The 19483-nt window shown below is 36.9% G+C and overlaps 1 protein-coding gene across 1 annotated transcript; it reads left to right on the forward strand.

Moving 5' to 3' along the window:
• The first annotated feature begins 4307 nt into the window (after positions 1 to 4307).
• LOC117411869 (POU domain, class 3, transcription factor 4-B) lies at positions 4308 to 6949 on the forward strand. Its single transcript, XM_059001090.1, has one exon. The coding sequence runs from the start codon at positions 4378 to 4380 to the stop codon at positions 5461 to 5463; it is 1086 nt and encodes a 361-aa protein (XP_058857073.1). The 5' UTR covers positions 4308 to 4377; the 3' UTR covers positions 5464 to 6949.
• The last annotated feature ends 12534 nt before the right edge of the window (positions 6950 to 19483 follow it).

The raw sequence follows: 19483 nt of genomic DNA on the forward strand, positions 1-19483 counted from the left end.
ACACACACACACACACACACACACACACACACACACACACACATAAGCGTACCCTACACTATTCACATCAAAATGAGAATCTTAACACCTCCAAAGCAAAATAAAGTAGTTTAATACTGTTTATATTCCTTTGGTATCTTTAAATGTAGGAATTCCTTTTTTTTAAAAAAAATATTATTTATTAAGTTAATTATTGTGCAGCGCGATGTCTTTAACAAGCGATTGTTTTAAATAAAGTATTTTGTGACATAATATCTGCCTTTTAATGTTTTTTTTTTTAAGTTGTTGGTCTTATGCAATACTCTTATTTTGAAAGTTTTTTTTTTTTTTTTTACTTCTGAAAAGTTTCTCCCGTCGGCTTCCAATAAACGTGTTGGTCAGGGGCACACAGGACCCCAGTTGCTAGCCAGAGTCGTCTCTATGAGGAGGTGAAGTTGCTGTTAAAGAGGTCATGACACCGGAGTGACAGCTTCTGCTTTGGGCTTCATGCTGTATTAAACACACACAAGACAAGCCCGTCTTTTAGGTGGTGAGATATGGGCAGTTGCATCAAATTCACCGTCATGTAAAGTGCAGCAAACTTTAGATACACTCGTGTAAACGGAACACTGACGTAATGAGATAAAGTTGTTTTTTTTATGGTATATTTATAGCCGTTTAGTAAGACAGCGGTGTTCCTTTTTTTCTGGGTAATTCACCAGCAACAACTGAAAGAAATCACAATCAATCATTCCTCTGTATGAAAAATAAAAGACGCGTAAAGGTATTGCTTTTGTGTGAATATAAACGATGTATATTACATTTGGAAAAAAGATTACGTTTAAAAAGTAATCAATTATTGATACGAATGTCCAATTTGGTTGCACCGCATTAAATATTAAGATGTTCCTGTATTAAGATGCATATGGTCTCGGGATATATGTATATTCTAATAAGAATGTTTTAATTACAACATTTACAATAAAGTACCGTTCGATCAGTAATTAATTCCACAGTATGCGATTCTAGATCATAAACAGTTTGTGTTCGATATTATTGTCTTGTTTTGACTATACATTTCAAAATAGTTTCAAACCTCCAGCAGTTGATAAAGTCGATTTAAAACAGTTTCAAACAGCAGCATTCAAAAAATGAAAAATTGTGACTGTTCTAAACGTTCCACATGCATGTTCTCTTTATTTTCACTATTGATAACATTACACTAAAACGTCAATTGAAATGTACCAAAAGTATTTATGCAATAGTAATCTTGGTGTATATTTCAAATTGTAATTACACATACTAAATACGTGCTTTGTCTTAGGTATTAACACAAAATAGATTTAAATAGAGCTGTATTATCAGTGTATTGAAATGAAGATGCATGTCGTTGTTTACTCCCAAATGACTTCTCAAAAACACGTGGCTTTTAGTTTAAAAAAAAAAAAAAAACAGAACCATTTTTAGCCAGATTCTTTTTTTTTTTTTTTTTTCCTTTTGATAAACTTGAACCATTCATAAAAGCTACAAAATCACTATTTCTTGCAACAGTAGCTTTGGAGCTTCTTATTTTTCTCCCATGTCCAGGCAGAGCCCTCTATTCAATGGCGTTCTTTTATCCTGCATGGGACAGGGGATTTGTGGCTGTGCTCCCCTTTTATTCCTCTCTCTATGGAAACCCGGATCATGGAGAGAAAAATGTGAAGCTGAATAAAGAAAACCAGCAGAAGGAACGGCTTGAGAGCAGCATCTGTTACACTTGGAAACTTAGACTATCGGGACAGAGCCACAGAAACCCACTCCACACCAACCATTCCTCAGAATTATAGAATACACATTTCAAAATTGAAATGACCATTAATCAGTCTGGTGCATCGTTCTCCCCTGTACATTCTAGAACTGGACCCATCCGATACGGATTATTAAAATCCAAATTATATGTGTGTGTGTGTGTGTGTGTGTGGGTGTGTGTGTGTGTGTGAATAATAATAATAATAATAATAATAATAATAATAATAATAATAATAATAATAATACTTTTTGTTTTCAGTCATATGGATTTTTAAATTTGGACACATTTCCGCAATCGGTCAACAAGTAAAGTAAAAACAAAACAAACACAAAAAAAGCCCCCAAAGCCCCACTAACAGACTGCGCGTCCATAATAAATCTGACTGACTTAACAGTTATGTTTGGTGGTTGTTTGTTTTTGTCCGGTTTCTTCACAAATCTGTTTTCAAATACAGTCACCAGGCGATTGATTTGAATATGTTTGATAATTATTATAATCATATATTATTGATAATTGTGTTGCACTATATGCAAAATATATAAATTATTCAGTTGATCTTTGTTATTTTCTTCCTCCCTTGCATGATAACAAAGACAGTTGCCGAGCCCCCCCACCCCCTCCCCCGCCCCCCATCACATTTTTAGCGTATATGCAGCTGCTAAGACTGGAGATCTCTTTCGAATTGTTGATGCTTCGCTCCAGTATCTAATAAATAAAGTTTAGCATGCAGATCTGTTCCCTGTAATAAACAGTGACATTCATGTTTTAACAGATTTTAATATGTAGTATAAATAAACGAAGCCCATAATTTAAAAATAAAATAGAGAAAAAGTATCACATTAATCTATGCACAGACAATCATATAATATGCTAAAATCACTTACATTTATATACACTATTTTACTGATTATTTTGGCTATGACAAGCTGTCACAAAGTAAGCACTGACAAACCAATACTATCGCGTTTTTAACAGAAAACACCCAGCCATCTTATAACCTTGTTTTGTATTGAATATGTCATTCCTGTGCCGCCCCGTACGTCGTTCTATAGACCCGAGCTGCAGGTTACCGTGGCAGTAGCTGTTCCATGTACTGTGTACACCAACAACAAACTACACCGTTTCTCTATTTCAATTATTAGAACGCTCACCTGTTAATATTTGTGAGCTTCTTGAAGATTTTCTTCTGATCATTCTCCTTCAGACACCCGCGGTCTTTAATGGCTTTGTGGTGGCTGCAAGCCTTCTTTTATTTCTGCTAAATGTATGAAAATGTATGCAAATTTAAATCAAGCTTAACCTAGGCGCTCTTGCAATATATTTAATGGAATTTCAAACCAATAAGGGGAGTCTGATGTAGTCTTCTAATGGCAAATATAATTACGCAGCTAGGTAACCTCTGAAATATGCAGAGAGGTCTTTTTTCAACTTTGAGAAGACTTGTCGAGATTCTTAAAGAAGTGCTCGAAACTTTGGATAATTTAAACGTGAACCACAAAGAATCTTCTTCTTTTTGGTGCGTGGCCTGTTTAATGTTGCAGGTTTGAGAAACTTGAAGAAGGCTTGTCAATGTCATTTGCTGAATTTTGTTTTGTGCAACTGTAATTGGTGGGAGAAATTATATCTGCCTTTACTACTGCAACAGACCATCTTTTTTTTTGGTATTCATAAAACAAAATAAGTTAATGGGCCACATTGCGATTTTCCAGTTAGGGATTTTATTATTGCAAACATTATTTTAATTCTGCTTTGGCACATCAAATGCAAAGGCAAATGTTTTTGTTTTTGTTTTTTTTAAATAAATGGTGTATGCAGTATTTCACGTTTACGGGCTATTGTTTACTTTCATATACTTGTATATTGTACTTTATGATTATTTTCTCTTTAATTGAATTAACATTTTTCTATTTTCCCTTTCTCAAAAATAGACAATTTTTATTTTATGTATTGTGGTTTTATTTTTTTAGCGAAACGTGCTTTTTCGACGTCTTTTGCATGATAATCCCCTTAAAAAATAATACATTCAAATATATAACTGACCAGATATATTCAGTATATCGAGTGGGTGTACAGTCTCATGTTGACTGCATGGAAACACAGCATTTTGCACATGTGAGAATCCGTGATTTTTGACATTCTAATGAGTGATGCAGACTTTAGGAAAGTGTGCAAGTGAAAAATGGATGGCAACCTGATACAAAACATTATTCATTTCTTATAGAGAGAGAGAGCGAGAGAGGGAAAAAAAATAAGACTAGCGGTAATAACCGTGCTTAAATAAGTTAGGAAATAGTTAATAAGATCTGTGAACCACGGCCAGTCAATTACACAGCAGTACCCAATGGAGCCTGCGGACTGCTTCGCTTCCTGCTTTGTGTCAGTTTAACTCTTCGGTCTCTCGCAAACCCAATTTGGAATAGGAGAGCCAGCCTCCTGCTTTGTGATTGGCGGTGTCAAAAACTACTGTGTTCGATGACTGCTCTGGTTGGTTCCAAGGGGTGCCAATTATTAACCGGTTGCTGATTTGGCTCCCTAGCCTGGTAGATGTCAAAGGCTGAAGCTGTTCCCGTTGCCACATTATAACTAGTAGGGGATCCACACCAGCCATGGCCACAGCTGCCTCGAATCCCTACAGCATTCTCAGTTCCAACTCTATGGTTCACGCAGATTCCTCGGTCATGCAGCAAGGGAGTCCTTTTAGGAACCATCAGAAACTTCTCCAAAGTGACTATCTGCAGGGAGTCCCCAGCAATGGACATCCTCTTGGGCACCAGTGGGTGACAAGCTTATCTGAAGGGAGCCCGTGGACGTCGATAGTGACCAGCCCTTTAGACCAGCAAGACGTTAAACCTGGAAGGGACGATCTCCAACTCGGGGCTATCATCCATCATAGGTCTCCTCATGTTGCCCATCACTCGCCCCATACAAATCATCCAGGTGCGTGGGGAGCAACCGCGGCTCATAACTCATCTATAAACAACGGCGGACAACCTATCAACATCTACGCGCAAACAGGGTTCACTGTCAATGGTATGTTGGATCATGGAGGTCTAACGCCACCTCCAACATCAGTGCCTAACCAAAACTTGCACCCGGGGCTCAGAGACACCCCGGACCACGGAGATATAGGATCCCATCACTGTCACGATCATTCAGACGAGGAGACGCCGACCTCGGATGAGTTGGAACAGTTCGCGAAACAATTCAAACAAAGGCGAATCAAGCTGGGGTTCACACAGGCAGATGTTGGACTTGCACTGGGGACTCTGTACGGCAATGTCTTCTCCCAGACTACCATCTGCAGGTTTGAAGCATTGCAGCTCAGCTTTAAGAACATGTGCAAACTGAAGCCCTTGTTGAACAAGTGGCTAGAAGAGGCAGACTCGTCCACGGGCAGTCCGAGTAGTATTGATAAAATCGCAGCCCAGGGAAGGAAGCGAAAGAAAAGGACCTCGATTGAGGTGAGCGTCAAAGGGGTGCTGGAGACCCATTTTCTCAAATGTCCCAAACCTGCCGCCTTGGAGATCACCTCTTTGGCAGACAGCCTACAGTTAGAAAAAGAAGTGGTTCGTGTCTGGTTTTGTAACAGAAGACAAAAAGAGAAAAGAATGACTCCGCCGGGGGAACAACAGTCACACGAGGTATATTCTCACAACGTTAACACAGACACCACCTCGTGCCGTGATCTCTGACCACAGAACCGGGATCCAAACCCCCGAGACTCTTTGTGAAGAATGGAAATGTAGAGGCTTTTTAATTGATGGCTCTTTTTTTTTTTCTCGTGGTATAATGCTGATAAATTAATAGGAGTATATATAAAAAAAAACATTTTTTAAAGCATTTTGGCAATATCTTTCAGCAAACAATGTTTCTGTTTGTTTTCATAAACGGAGCCCGTTTATTATACAATTAGGTTTATTTTGTTTTTCTACTACAAGGATTTAAATACAGACGTGTGCCTATTAATAACCTCCCAGCGCCTTGGTTATCACGACATATACATCAGGTGAATCAGTTATGTTATGGGCATGTGTTTCTTTTCTATTTTTATACTGCATTGCTGTAAGTGTAAAAGGTGTTTTACTGTTTTGTCCACAGCTGATGCTTAAATAATCACCACCGCTGAGACGAATACGTACAAAAATGTGTTCACTGACTCCTTGCTGTAATCATAAACATGGACTCCACATTTCTGTTACATTTTTCACATGTCTGTAAATCATAATTCGGTACGCCATGCTGGCTGCACGACCACAAACATGGTTGAGTGGCATTTTATAAGTGATTTGACGATTTAAGAAAAAAAGGTTATCGATGGGAGTGTAAACATTGCAGTGAAACACCTTGGAGCTAGTATCTAGCTTTAAAGAATTATTGATTCCCGCTTCCCTGCAATGCAACTATCAACCACCTGTCCGGGTTTTCTTGGTATCCTGAGATCTTTTTTTTTTTTACTTGGCCTAAAAAAGAAAAACAATGATACAAAAATAATAATCTATGAGAACAGTACCATCCACTGAAGCAGTGTTTTCCAAAAAGCTATAGTATAAAACAAACAAACAAACAAACAAATAAAACAATGAAAATAAATTGTGCCGTATTTTATGGTTCTTCACGCATATAGAATAATAATAATTATAAAAATGTTTGGGCTTGTAGACTTTATTCCTTTATTCTAGACCATATTACTGTGTATCACAATTTACGTTAATATATATATATATATATATATATATATATATATATATATATATATATATATATATATATATAAAGACGAACCGTAAAATACATCCCAATATTATTGCTTTGTATTGCATTATATATCATTATTTTATTGTACACTAAGTAACTAAAGTTTTGTAACCTTTAATGTTCCAATATTGATTTATTTCTTTAATATTCCTCCAATATTTGCTATTGTACAGTTTTGTATAATGAACTTTTTTGAATTTATTAATTTAAACAAAGACCGTTTAGTTTATTCATGCAGTTAGTGATGTAAAATAAACGCTATTTTCATTAAAAAGATGAGGTTTTCAGCAATTTAATTCCAAATACCTATGGCCGTCCCAGCGATTATTTATTTTCAGTATAAACCTTGTATTATGTTTTTGAAACGAAATGTAAAACCGTTATAAAATGTATGTTGGAATAATAAAAACAAACTTGTTGTTACATCTTGGGTTGTCAATTTTTAGTTACGGTTGTAGTGATTTCTGTTCATTGTGTGGAGAAAGTCAAAAGTCTCGGTTTAAATCAATTGTTTTGTTTTATTTATCTATGTATTTATTAAAGAAGAAAACCTGTTTGGAACTTTCCGCGTCAAATCACAGCAACGTATGTTTTTGGTTGAACAAGATTTCTTACACCTCTTAATATTTTGCGTACCCTATAGTCGATATTTTAAGGTGTAGATGCGTCTCGGTAATTAAGAAAATCGTTTCAGTGATTGTAATACAGTGCATTAATATGGTTATGAAGAATAAAACGTTCATTTTCAGGAAACAATTTTTAGCGTCCCATTTTCATAGTCCGTACTATAGGCTACAGTTAGGCTATATTTTAGGCTTAACAAAGCTAACTGCTTAATTTTGTTTTATTTAATTTAATTTGCTCAGTAGCCTGTACATGGTTTGACGTGTATGTATCAGACATTGTAAACGCATTAAAAATGATACTATAGAATCAAAAGACAGAAACAGACGTCAATTCAAAACAAGATTTAAAAGAAAAAGGCGTTCCCTAATAACTCGAGAAAAATAAACAGTAGGCCCTGCTAGATGCTATCAAAAAGCCTATAGTGATATTTATTATTAGAAGATTGGTACTGTAATTTCACGTTGTTTTTTTTTCTTCTTCTACTGTATTTAAATAATTTATTTTTTATATTTGTTCTCTTTTATTCAACTGCTTCGGTTAGAGCACGTTTGTTATTAAATGTATGTTATCCACTCATGATGTAATATTTTTTAAAAACATTTCTATAATGTATTTGAAATGGACGGGATTAGACCAACAAATCAACCGTTTGTTTTGTTTTAAACGCCTTAAAATCTCTGATAGGTTACCGGGGCTAATTTCAAACACATTTTATTTTAACCACATACGATTTGTATTATTCATTTTGAAACTGTATTTCATAGATTACAATTGACCATTTAAAAACGGGTGTCCACGAAAAATAAAAATATAGACCATTAAGTGATCTGTCGATTTCTTTTTTAAATATAGACCATTTATTTTTCTTTTTTTAAATTAAAACAGCAAAGCCAGTATTTATGAAAAAATATATAATATTTTTAATGTCACTAATCAGATTTGTAATCTTATTTTATAATGTCAATAATAGGCAAATCTAACTTAAGCTTATATTTCCGGTGATGCACAAATGCTTTAGCTTTCTTTTCAAGTCAGTACAGTGACGTTTTTTTAATTACGTTTATTTTATTTTTGACGAAAGCATTTTAATGCAAATTTTTGATAAACTGCTTTCTTTTTGTATTTTTTTTTTTTTTTTTAAAGAAAGACTTAGCATTGACCTTTTTAGAGGATTATAAAGGCAGACAGTAGGCCTCCAAATATAAATGATCACGGATATTGAAGAATCAGATAAATTACTGTTTAGATTTTCCAAACAGCTGGATACAGTATAGACCTCTAGAATTAAATGTTGTGTCGCCAAGAAGAGTAGGCCTATACCGCTGTTTACGGTGTTATTCTGTCCGCTGTTCTCTGCATTCGAACTATGTTTAAAAGATTGTCAGCTTCCATCACACTGGCAATGCACTTGGGGGAATCGAAGCAGAGGGTCCTTTTGAGAAAATGTGGTTCAACTACACGTGTTTTTATTTATTTTAAGTCCAATTAAACAAACAACGGTAATTCCTTGTTACAAATATGAGACTTAACTAGCTGTTCACCCAAAAAGATGTATTATGCTTCCCATTTAAAAAAAAAAATAGAAGTCATAGCATTGCCTGCTTTACTATGCATATTGTAAAGCTCATTAGTTAGTCTGGGATGTATTGTGTTCAGAGGCTAATCAAAGTGACAACCACTGAGAGGTAGACTCGCTATAGGCCTATATAGAAAATGTTGTTTATCTGCCATGAAGTAACAACAGTAACAACACATGCATGATCTTTCAAAGAAAAAAAGGAAAATAAATGTGTATTATTATTCTTTTTTATGTTGTACAGCGTTGACATCTAAGCCCTGGAGTAGCCTACATTCATTAGAAGGCTACAGTGGTCTTTTTATTATAAGTAACACTTCATGTTGTGGTAAGTACAAATTGTACTGTATGTATGTATGTATGTATGTATGTGTGTATTTATTTATTTATTTATTTATTTATTTTACTAAAACTAAACAACAAATACAATTTTGACGACAACACTATGCTTCAGTTGGTGTTGATTATGAAGTTTAGAATGGTTTTGAATCATGGAACCACACAACGTGTATACATGTAGAATACCAAACTATTTATAATCCAAGCACTAACATTTTCAGCAACATTTTTGTGCCGATAATGTTTAGACTATTGTCTATATTTAAACTAATGTACTAGTGATAGGACGAGCTATCTAGTATTTTATTGGTGGGGTGGGGGGGTGGGACCATTGTATTACACGTATATTGAAAGCAGTTAGGCCTTCAGTATCTACATGCGTGCCTTGAATACTAATAATCCTCAATGCATGCATTTTTTAAAATAAGAATGCAGCTCGGATTAATAATTACAATGAATAATATGCTAAAGGAAGAGTAAAACACAGATAATCAGGGTCGCTGGAACTAGGGGTGCTGGGGGTGTGGCAGTGTATCAAACACACATAATCAGGGTCGCTGGAACTAGGGGTGCTGGGGGTGTGGCAGTGTATCAAACACACATAATCAGGGTTGCTGGAACTAGGGGTGCTGGGGGTGTGGCAGTGTATCAAACACACATAATCAGGGTCGCTGGAACTAGGGGTGCTGGGGGTGTGGCAGTGTATCAAACACACATAATCAGGGTTGCTGGAACTAGGGGTGCTGGGGGTGTGGCATAATTGAGTTTAACTATGGTAGCAGTAGCTATGAACATGTCTGTCGTTTGGGGGGGGGTCGGGGGGAATCATATAGCGGTACCAGCACCACCAGCACCTCCTCTTTCGTCCCCGCGTCTAACTATTTCCAACACAACACTATAATAATGAAATGAATGATTCACAGGGACACAAGTGGAATATGTGAACATCTAACAGTAAATTGTGCAACACATTTCCAGCAGCAACGACATTTTCTAGCAAAAGGACACGTACCTGTAATGGCATTATTTACCTTCTGGAAGGTCAACTGGAGAAGTTTTTTTTTTTTTGTTTGTTTTTAATTCTCACTAACAGATGGACCAGTAATAGGATTTCAAAATAGGCCCACATGATGGCCTCACACTGTGCTGTCTCCCGTTTGTGTTGCAGAGAGATGGGTTCATAATTGTACTAATTTATTTTTGCATAATAAATGAATAACATTTACACCATTTTAATACAGATATAGACCGTTCCCCTATTTGTATTCACTGTTAGCAAGGATACTGCTCTTCAGCTACACAGATCTTTGTATTCCGGTTGTAAAGGTATCCGTTTCTGAAGATTCTGTTTAAATGTGTATTGATATAAATGGTGATAGATACCTTTGTTAACATTTTCACTTTTATAATGTAAAAAGGAAGCAGTGAATAAGATTTGTTTCCAAACACACTTTATTCAAACAGTGGCTATCCGCCACCACTTTGTATTTTTGCTCATAACAATAGCTCTGAAAAATACAGGACACAAGTAAGAGGGGAGTTTTAATTTAAAAGCAAGTCGTTTATAAGGGTGTTGAGCTGTAAATGAAAGCGCAGCGTTTGCATGTCCCCTACCACAAGCATGAAAGAACACGCAGAAGCGGTCAAAATAGACCTTTTATCTTAAAAACTGAACAAATGCAACCTTTGATTTAAAATCAAATAATACACATATTTGAAAATGTACTGATTTTACACAATGTTGAAAGCGGAATGCACGACACCCATGAAAAAGTCAAAAGTGCATAAAAACTACATTTAAAAATTCATGAGGCTTGAAGAGCGTGGGCTATCTGGGGTATCATTTGTGCAAAAAAAAAATAATGAAACACTTTGCTGGGTCCACTTAATACATGGTTTCTGTAACCGTACTGCTTTGAAGAGCTCATCTCTTTCGAGACCCTCACTAAGTGTTTTTATAAACAGGTGTGCACAATTATCTGTGCAATTTTCCAGTGATTTAATTTACATGTTGAAGAAGATGTAAAAATGAAATTGCTTTAAAATGCAAAACCACATCTTTATATATATGATTAAAAAAAAAGAAGAAGCATGGGTTTTATAAGGTTAAGTGGCTGCTATATAAACAGGGAAAATTAAATAAATGTAGGATTTCATTAAAGCATAAAATACCATGAATGCAATCTCCATGTCAGGGATTTACCAATATTTGTCCTACAAAGATAATTTTAAAGTAATGAGTGATCTGATTTTTAACAGTCAGCTTTCTTTCTTTCTTTCTTTCTTACACATCCCTCATAATTGTTTCATCTTCTTGTCCATATGGCTTTTAGAGATGTGGACAGTCTGGCCATCTATTGAATTGATGCATTAGAAATGGTATGTGGCCTGAAGTTATAATGCGTTAAAGCAAATGTACTTCACTACTGGCTAAAGATGAGATATATACTGTAATGGAGACTCAGTCTTCACTCTATTGTATAGCTAACATACCTTCTGCTACTTAGATATCTTCTATTGGTAATGGAAGTGTTACAGTGCACCAAGGAAAGATCTAGTGGTCATGTTCTGTTTAGAAGGTTTGGCTCCAACCATGATGTGACATTTTGGTTTTTTTTACAGTTCCCAACTCTAACCACCAGGGGGAGGTGTATTCCCATCTTGGCTGTTGGGTGGACTAAGCATTCAAAGTAAAAGGCCAATACAATCACCTGACCCTCCCCTCTGGCAAAACACATAAAAACTGTGTTTTCTGTTTCAGCTGGAGCCATAATATCTGTACGTTGTTATAAAGTTTTGAAACCCCATCAGTCTGTTTCGGTTATTTTTCCATTCGTTCATGCCTTACAGTATTTTAGGCCCCTACCCATAATATCAAACACATGGCAGTAGTTACGAATAAGACACGAGTCAAGGCTCAGAATTACTCAGGAGTTAAGGTATTTATTAAAGAAACCTAGTGTTTGTATGACTGCCAGAAATCCAATACACTAACAGTGGATTAAATATGTGATCACAGCAATTGACTGCGGCAGCATAGGATGTACTGTTGACGTTTTGAGGTTTTTCTATAGACATGTTTTTAAAAGATACATTTAATATAGTTACCTTGAAACACATTTATTAATTGCTTTATTTAAGGTCAGTGCATTACACAGCCCTGTGTTGGAATGTAGTATTCTAGAAGCTCAGTGTTTAGAACACTGCAGTAGGGGAAGCAGGTATTTAAGCAGCGTAGCGTAGCATAGTTTGAGTGCTGTGCGATGCTGCCGAGTACAGTGATGTATTTCTGTAGCTGAAGGATTAGGTGTGACAGGTAGCAGGCTGAATAGCTCAGCAGTGTGGAAGGTATCAGCTTCAGTAAAATCCTTTTCAACAGCAGGCTTCCTCAAGCTCAGCGGTATTCAGATGTGGCTCTTTCGGCAACCCGGTCCTTAATAAACCTAGATGGGCCAATTTAATTCCAGATAAAGAGACAAATATGAGTATGGAAACCAGTGAGCTCTCAGGCAGTCGTGTCAAGGCAACAGTAGCCCTCATTCAGTTTCGATTAGCTTTGGTCTTCATGTCTCTGTCGGGTTGGCTGCATATATGTGCTGGATGGGATTAAAGTTGGAAACAGTACATTGTTTGTAGAGTTACGAAATGCAACCAAAACTACAGTGCTGCCAGACATTCGATAGTTCTCTAAACCACATTCCATATGCGTACAAAATGCCTATTCTAATATACACTGTTTTAATATTGTGCTGTTTGGGGAACGTAACAAATTGGAAGTGAGCTTTTTGAGACATTGTAAAGAACCCAGGGCTCTTATTACTCTGTGGGCAGACAGTAAAACACAAGCCCAATTTTGAGGGTATTGTACACAATTCAAAAGTGTCAAAAACATTTATATGGGACTAAATTGAATAAGGACTGTCAAGCAGCATAATTTTCAGCATGCCAGAACATTCCATCTACTTGGGAGAAACATGCATGAAGAAACGTTGGTATGCGCCTGTGACCAATTTAAACCTTGCTTGCCCTCATATTTTTGATATTATTTCAGATATATGTCTACCGTTCTATTAGCAATAAAACTAATTTGGGTAATTTTTGTATATCTCAAACAACTTATTCTTAAATGTTGATGTGCAGTCACCATATGGAAGAATAATATGATGCACATATGGAACAATAAAAAAGTGTCAACAACAATACGATATACATATAAATATGGAACAAATAACCTGTTTAAAATATATATATATATATATATATATATATATATATATATATATATATATATATATATATATATATATATATATATATATATATATATATATATAATGTTGATACTATATTTTAATATATCTAGCATAGTAATTCCTGAACTATTGAACACAGTAGCAGCAACAGCTGGGAATCATGAGACAAGAGGATCCACAGGCAGTCTTTACTACTTTTACTTCACCCTGTCCTGAAGGCAGTTAAAGAGCTACTTAGTGCTGTGGCTTCAATAGAGCTATAGCAGTCATGTCTAACCCCCAAATACATCAGGTACACCAGAGTGTAACCATAAATCTAACCCCCCGTGCAACAATATGCCCCTAATGGATGGATGAAATGCCACATTTGTTCTAAGTGAATCTAAACAAGAAGAATACCTCACATATTATACAAATGAAAGTTGGCAGAAGCGTGGGATCTTCTCTAATGTGACTCAAGTGTGTAGCAACTTAGGCAGGGGGATCTGTATCTGTGTGGTGTCATCTGACAGTTGATTAATGTACGGCGCGATCAAAGCAATTGCTGTTATGTTATCATGAAGGGATAGGTACAGCAAAGGAGACAGCTGCTGTAAACTGAGTAACGAGCAAGGGATGAGTTTGCACAGTGTTCATCAATAACCGCAGCCATTAAGGTCTGTTAAATAGTACCCAAGAAGGTAAGGTAGTAACTAAGTCGGATATATACCACTAATACTAATGCTTAGTTCAATTTTTACTACTTGTGTATTTCTCAGTAGCAGTAATACTTTCGGTGCCATAAGCATAGCAAAGAAAAACCCAACTGGCCTTTTTTTTTTTTTTTACTCAGAATGGCAGTAGTTTTCTGGTTGCTATGAGTAGGTCACTCACAACCTCTCACCTTTTCTGGGTACATAGCAAAATTGTATCTGACTCTTAAAATGAGAAGCTGAGGAAGGATTGTAGAACAAAAATACAGAGCATAAACGGAAATGTGTATAAAACCGATTTCAAAAAGCATCAACGGTAGCTTACTGCAGTAAAAGGCCTTGGACCAAAAACAAAGTGAACATTCCCCACTTAAGGCCTGACAAATGCCTAACAGCGAGAGAAAAGGCAGTACTTAAGATGCGAAGGAGATTTTTTTTTTCTTTCTTAACTAAATGACTACCTCAATGATATCTTCATTTGAGAGTGCAGGTTGATCTGTCTCTGTCCTATATGTTCCACATTAACTCATTATCTATGCTGCTCAGTCCATTAATTCTGCTAGTTTTATTAGCCAAGTGTTGTGCCTGTTCCTGTACTAGTGACAAGCCTTTCGAAAAGCTAATCTGACAGCTAATGACTTCATTAAGTGCGGCACACTAATTGGCTTACTTCGGGGGCTAGCGATTAATTAAAGTAAATAAATTCACACCTGAGCATGGATTCACCCTAAAAGTGAGTTCTGGAAATAGCACAGGTTTGGGGAGCTTGGGTGTTTGAAAAAGTACTTAATATTACAAGTACAAAACAAAGAATCTAATTAAAAGATGTTTACTTCTCCGCAATGACATCAAACCTGCTGTGTCGGCTCTAGTGTATATTGAAATGACAACAGCTGAGTTTGAGGGATGCATTATACTAAATCACTATATTCTTTATTAAAGCAGTAATAAGTATGATTTAAAATCAACTTCCTTAACATTTTATTTTTTAGCAATAACAACATTGTAACTGTCCTTTCTTCTCTTGTGCTGGAAACCTATTGTCTTGTTGCTGGTCTTCAATCTCAAGAGTTCACACTATGGTGGTCTTAGGTATACTGCCTGGACACTTTATTAGGGCTTTTCTACCAAGTTGTTTTGGCATTGCTCTGAAGAAGGGCATGTTCTCCTGGTGTACCCTGGGTCCCTTGATGACTCTGGAAGTACAAACGAATGCCCTAATTTGCCTAAGCATCTTTGCGGATCAAGTCAAAGCAACAGTGCTGCACCTCTACCCTGATGGTGATGGCTGCTTTCAAGACCCACCCATAATAGTTCAATAGGAAGAATTAAACACTATATCTGACTAATGTTATGCCATTTCCATTTGATGCAAGCTATCTAATAATACAAATGCATTTCAGATAGCTATATAACATCAATATCAGGGTCTATTATACGATATATTATATATAATATATACTGTTTATGTATCATCAGTAGTAATAGAAATCACACTGTTTTTCTGTCTACGATGACATCACAAAACAATTGTGTGATGTCAGAATTAAGGATGTAAAACAAAATCAGTTAACCATCTGCCAGAATCAGAAAAGCAAAATGACTGAGCTGAATGAGTAAGTACAATACCAGATGCAAGATTGTGTACCCATGCTTCCCACTCGATACACAATAACAGCACAGTTATAATGGGTCAAAATATTGGTTTATAGGTAAAAAATGAAAATATTACAATTAATATTCCACTGTTTTTACAAGGTTTAAAACAAAATACTATAAAAACAACATAAAGGGACTGTAACAGGGCGAGGTGCCCTGTACATTCATTTGTTTATTTATTTTCAGAACGGGGGTTCCCCCTCCGCCCTTGTGTTAGTTTGTGTTTGTTTATTATGATTTATTGTATTTATATGACGGTGAAGCGCTGGTTGTTTTGTATTTAGGACGGCGTAGCCGAATGTGTGAGGTATTATTTAGTAGCGTGGATGGGAAGCCCCATCCACGCAGTATTTAAAAACTCGTGCAGAAGATGGCCATCTCCCGAATTAATTAAGTGATTTAATTTGTTGCTAATCGGGAGTTGGTCACCTGTTATAAAAAGCCTGCAGCTCTCTAGCTCGTGGTGGGTGTTCAGAGGAGGAACGCGAGAGCAGAGGATGGCGAGTAAAAACGAAAACGAAACTTAATAAAAGAAACATAGGAACAGTGAAGGCAATCTGCCCAGCCTGACCTTTGTTTATGTATTTTTGTGTTCGTGATTTTGTTTTGTTTAAACCTTTTGTTTTTCGCTCTGTGAGCAAGTGTTTCTGTTTAAATATTTTATTTGTTTTATTATTTGCTTAATAAAAACGGCAAACGCCGCCTTAACTGCAGTACTTCCCTGGTGTCAGTTTCCTTCCTGCTTCTGCCGTGACGTCACCACTCATCATTCCTGTCACAGGGACCTATTCATAAAGCTCATGAGTTATTCATATTTTGTTTTAAAGAATTTAAAAAAGTGGTCTGGAAACGAACAACAGTATTGACTATTTTAGAAATATATTTTTGTTGTAAATACTCATGCTGTCATACTGATATGAAATTCTAAACATGATGATAAAAGGTAACAACTGAAGTATTTTGAGAAACACACAAGAAAATAAAGCTGTTTATTTTAGTTATTCTTTTGTATAATAATGTAAATTTGACTGCTTTGTAGTGGGAAGGAAAGCCCACCAACACTTCTGGTACCAGAACCTGAGGATGTGACAGCATGGAGCCGAGGAGAGGAGATCCTAGTAGATCCCGAAGGGGAGAAGGGATCTTTGCATTGTGACATACCTGAGCCTCTCAATACTGAGGACTTCCTCTTTACAGAAGTAACTCCCTCTTCACAGATCAGCAGCGAACAATGTATGTGTGTGTGTGTGCAGGCTATGTGCATGGTGTGCTTCATGTGGTTCACTGTGCCCCGAGAACACGACGTTTGCAAAAACTAAACAAAAAATCTTATTGATGTAAAACTGGAAATAAACTATGAAGAATTATACAATACAGGGAGGATACAAAATGCTTATAAGTGGGTAGCGTAAAAAAAATGACATAATCGAAGACATAAACACAGGGGACGAGGATCCCTAAAGACCTTTGTGATGAATATTCCCGGCAACAGGGAATGTGGGATGTTTGACTACATCGCAGGGAAGGAATGTGAAAGGTCCAGCCAATCAGATTGCAGTCTGTTTAGTCTCACTAAATTACGCCTATAGTATATTTCTATCAATAAATTATAAAGAGGATAGATAATCTAATAGAAATCTCCAGGTGGGCAATAAAATAAGAGACCTATCTCACTTATTAATACAGATTATATACTTTTTACAAACATTTTGGCCAAATTAGTCAATGAAGATGAAAATGATTTAATCTACAGGAGGTATTTATATTTAGCTACTGGTTGTAACAAAACACTGTACAGATGGAGTAGTATTAGGGTTGAGATCTATGAACAAGGGCAGCAGTTTGGAGGCTAGACTGAGCATAGTGTGAAATATGGTCTAGTGGAACTATAGATCAGCCATGGTTGATACAGCAGCCACTAAATCAGTAAGATGTAGTTTGCTGAACAATCCTGTTCATTTCTGTCTTAGATCTGAACACCATACTGCAGTTGTCACCTCCGCTCTCCGGTAAGTTGATATGGCCCCTTCGCTTCAGGAAGCCCCCACCACTGATAAGAAGACCCCCCAGTAAGCGCCCCCTGCTGTTTATCTACAAAGAGGTGAGCAAAGGCGGAGCCTGCATCATCAGATAGGAGTGCATTGATACTTAATATCATGTGTTATTGTTTCACAGAGAGTCTTCACCTCTAGAACTGAAAGATCATTTTAACAAAAAAAACTAGAAAGAAACTACTCAATACTTTAACAGCCTCTTCCTACAACTAAGTATCTTTATATTGTTTATTTTCTCCTGTTTCTGCCTTTGCGCTTCTCATAATAGAGCTATGAGTGATTTTATAGTTATGAATAGACTGCACAGATAGCTAAACTACAGAGAAATACAGTAAGCATTAAATAAATAATGATATGTTTGCGTGGAATTGAACATGACAAATTGATTGATGGTTCTGTGAATGCTGCAGAACCTCTAACGTTGTAGAGTTAAGTACTTTTGAGATGTTTTTTGCAGCCAATTGAAATTCCGTTGAAGCATAAAAACAGGGCATAAAAACAGGCTTAATAATTTGATTTAAAAAAGAGGACATCAATGTTCATATACAGTACTGTGCAAAAGTTTTAGGCAGGTGTGAAAAAATGCTGTAAAGTAAGAATGCTTTCAAAAATAGACATGTTAATAGTTTATATTTATCAATTAACAAAATGCAAAGTGATTGAATAGAAGAAAAATCTACATCAAATCAATATTTGGTGTGACCACCCTTTGCCTTCAAAACAGCATCAGTTCTTCTAGGTACACTTGCACACCGTTTTTGAAGGAACTCGGCAGGTAGGTTGGCCCAAACATCTTGGAGAACTAACTACAGTTCTTCTGTGGATTTAGGCAGCCTCAGTTGCTTCTCTCTCTTCATGTAATCCCAGACAGACTCGATGATGTTGAGATCAGGGCTCTGTGGGGGCCATACCATCACTTCCAGGACTCCTTGTTCTTCTTTACGCTGAAGATAGTTCTTAATGACTTTTGCTGTATGTTTGGGGTCATTGTCATGCTGCAGAATAAATTTGGGGCCAATCAGATGCCTCCCTGATGGTATTGCATGATGGATAAGTATCTGCCTGTACTTCTCAGCATTGCGGAGACCATTAATTCTGACCAAATCCCCAACTCCATTTGCAGAAATGCAGCCCCAGACTTGCAAGGAACCTCCACCATGCTTCACTGTTGCCTGCAGACACTCATTCGTGTACCGCTTTCCAGCCCTTCGGCGAACAAACTGCCTTCTGCTACAGCCAAATATTTCAAATTTTGACTCATCAGTCCAGAGCACCTGCTGCCATTTTTCTGCACCCCAGTTCCTGTGTTTTCGTGCATAGTTGAGTCGCTTGGCCTTGTTTCCACGTCGGAGATATGGCTTTTTGGCCGCAAGTCTTCCATGAAGGCCACTTCTGACCAGACTTCTCCGGACAGTAGATGGGTGTACCAGGGTCCCACTGTTTTCTGCCAATTCTGAGCTGATGGCACTGCTGGACATCTTCCAGTTGCGAAGGGAAGTAAGCATGATGTGTCTTTCATCTGCTGCAGTGAGTTTCCTTGGCCGACCACTGCGTCTACGGTCCTCAACGTTGCCCGTTTCTTTGTGCTTCTTCAAAAGAGCTTGGACAGCACATCTGGAAACCCGTCTGCCTTGAAATTTCTGCCTGGGAGAGACCTTGCTGATGCAGTATAACTACCTTGTGTCTTGTTGCTGTATTCAGTCTTGCCATGGTGTATGACTTTTGACAGTAAACTCTCTTCAGCAACCTCACCTTGT

This window comes from Acipenser ruthenus, chromosome 26 (assembly GCF_902713425.1).
Source record: "Acipenser ruthenus chromosome 26, fAciRut3.2 maternal haplotype, whole genome shotgun sequence".
Taxonomy (NCBI): domain Eukaryota; kingdom Metazoa; phylum Chordata; class Actinopteri; order Acipenseriformes; family Acipenseridae; genus Acipenser; species Acipenser ruthenus.

Coding starts and splice junctions, on each gene's coding strand:
- LOC117411869 (XM_059001090.1), top strand. CDS start 4,378: ATGGCCACAGCTGCCTCGAATCCCTACAGCATTCTCAGTTCCAACTCT.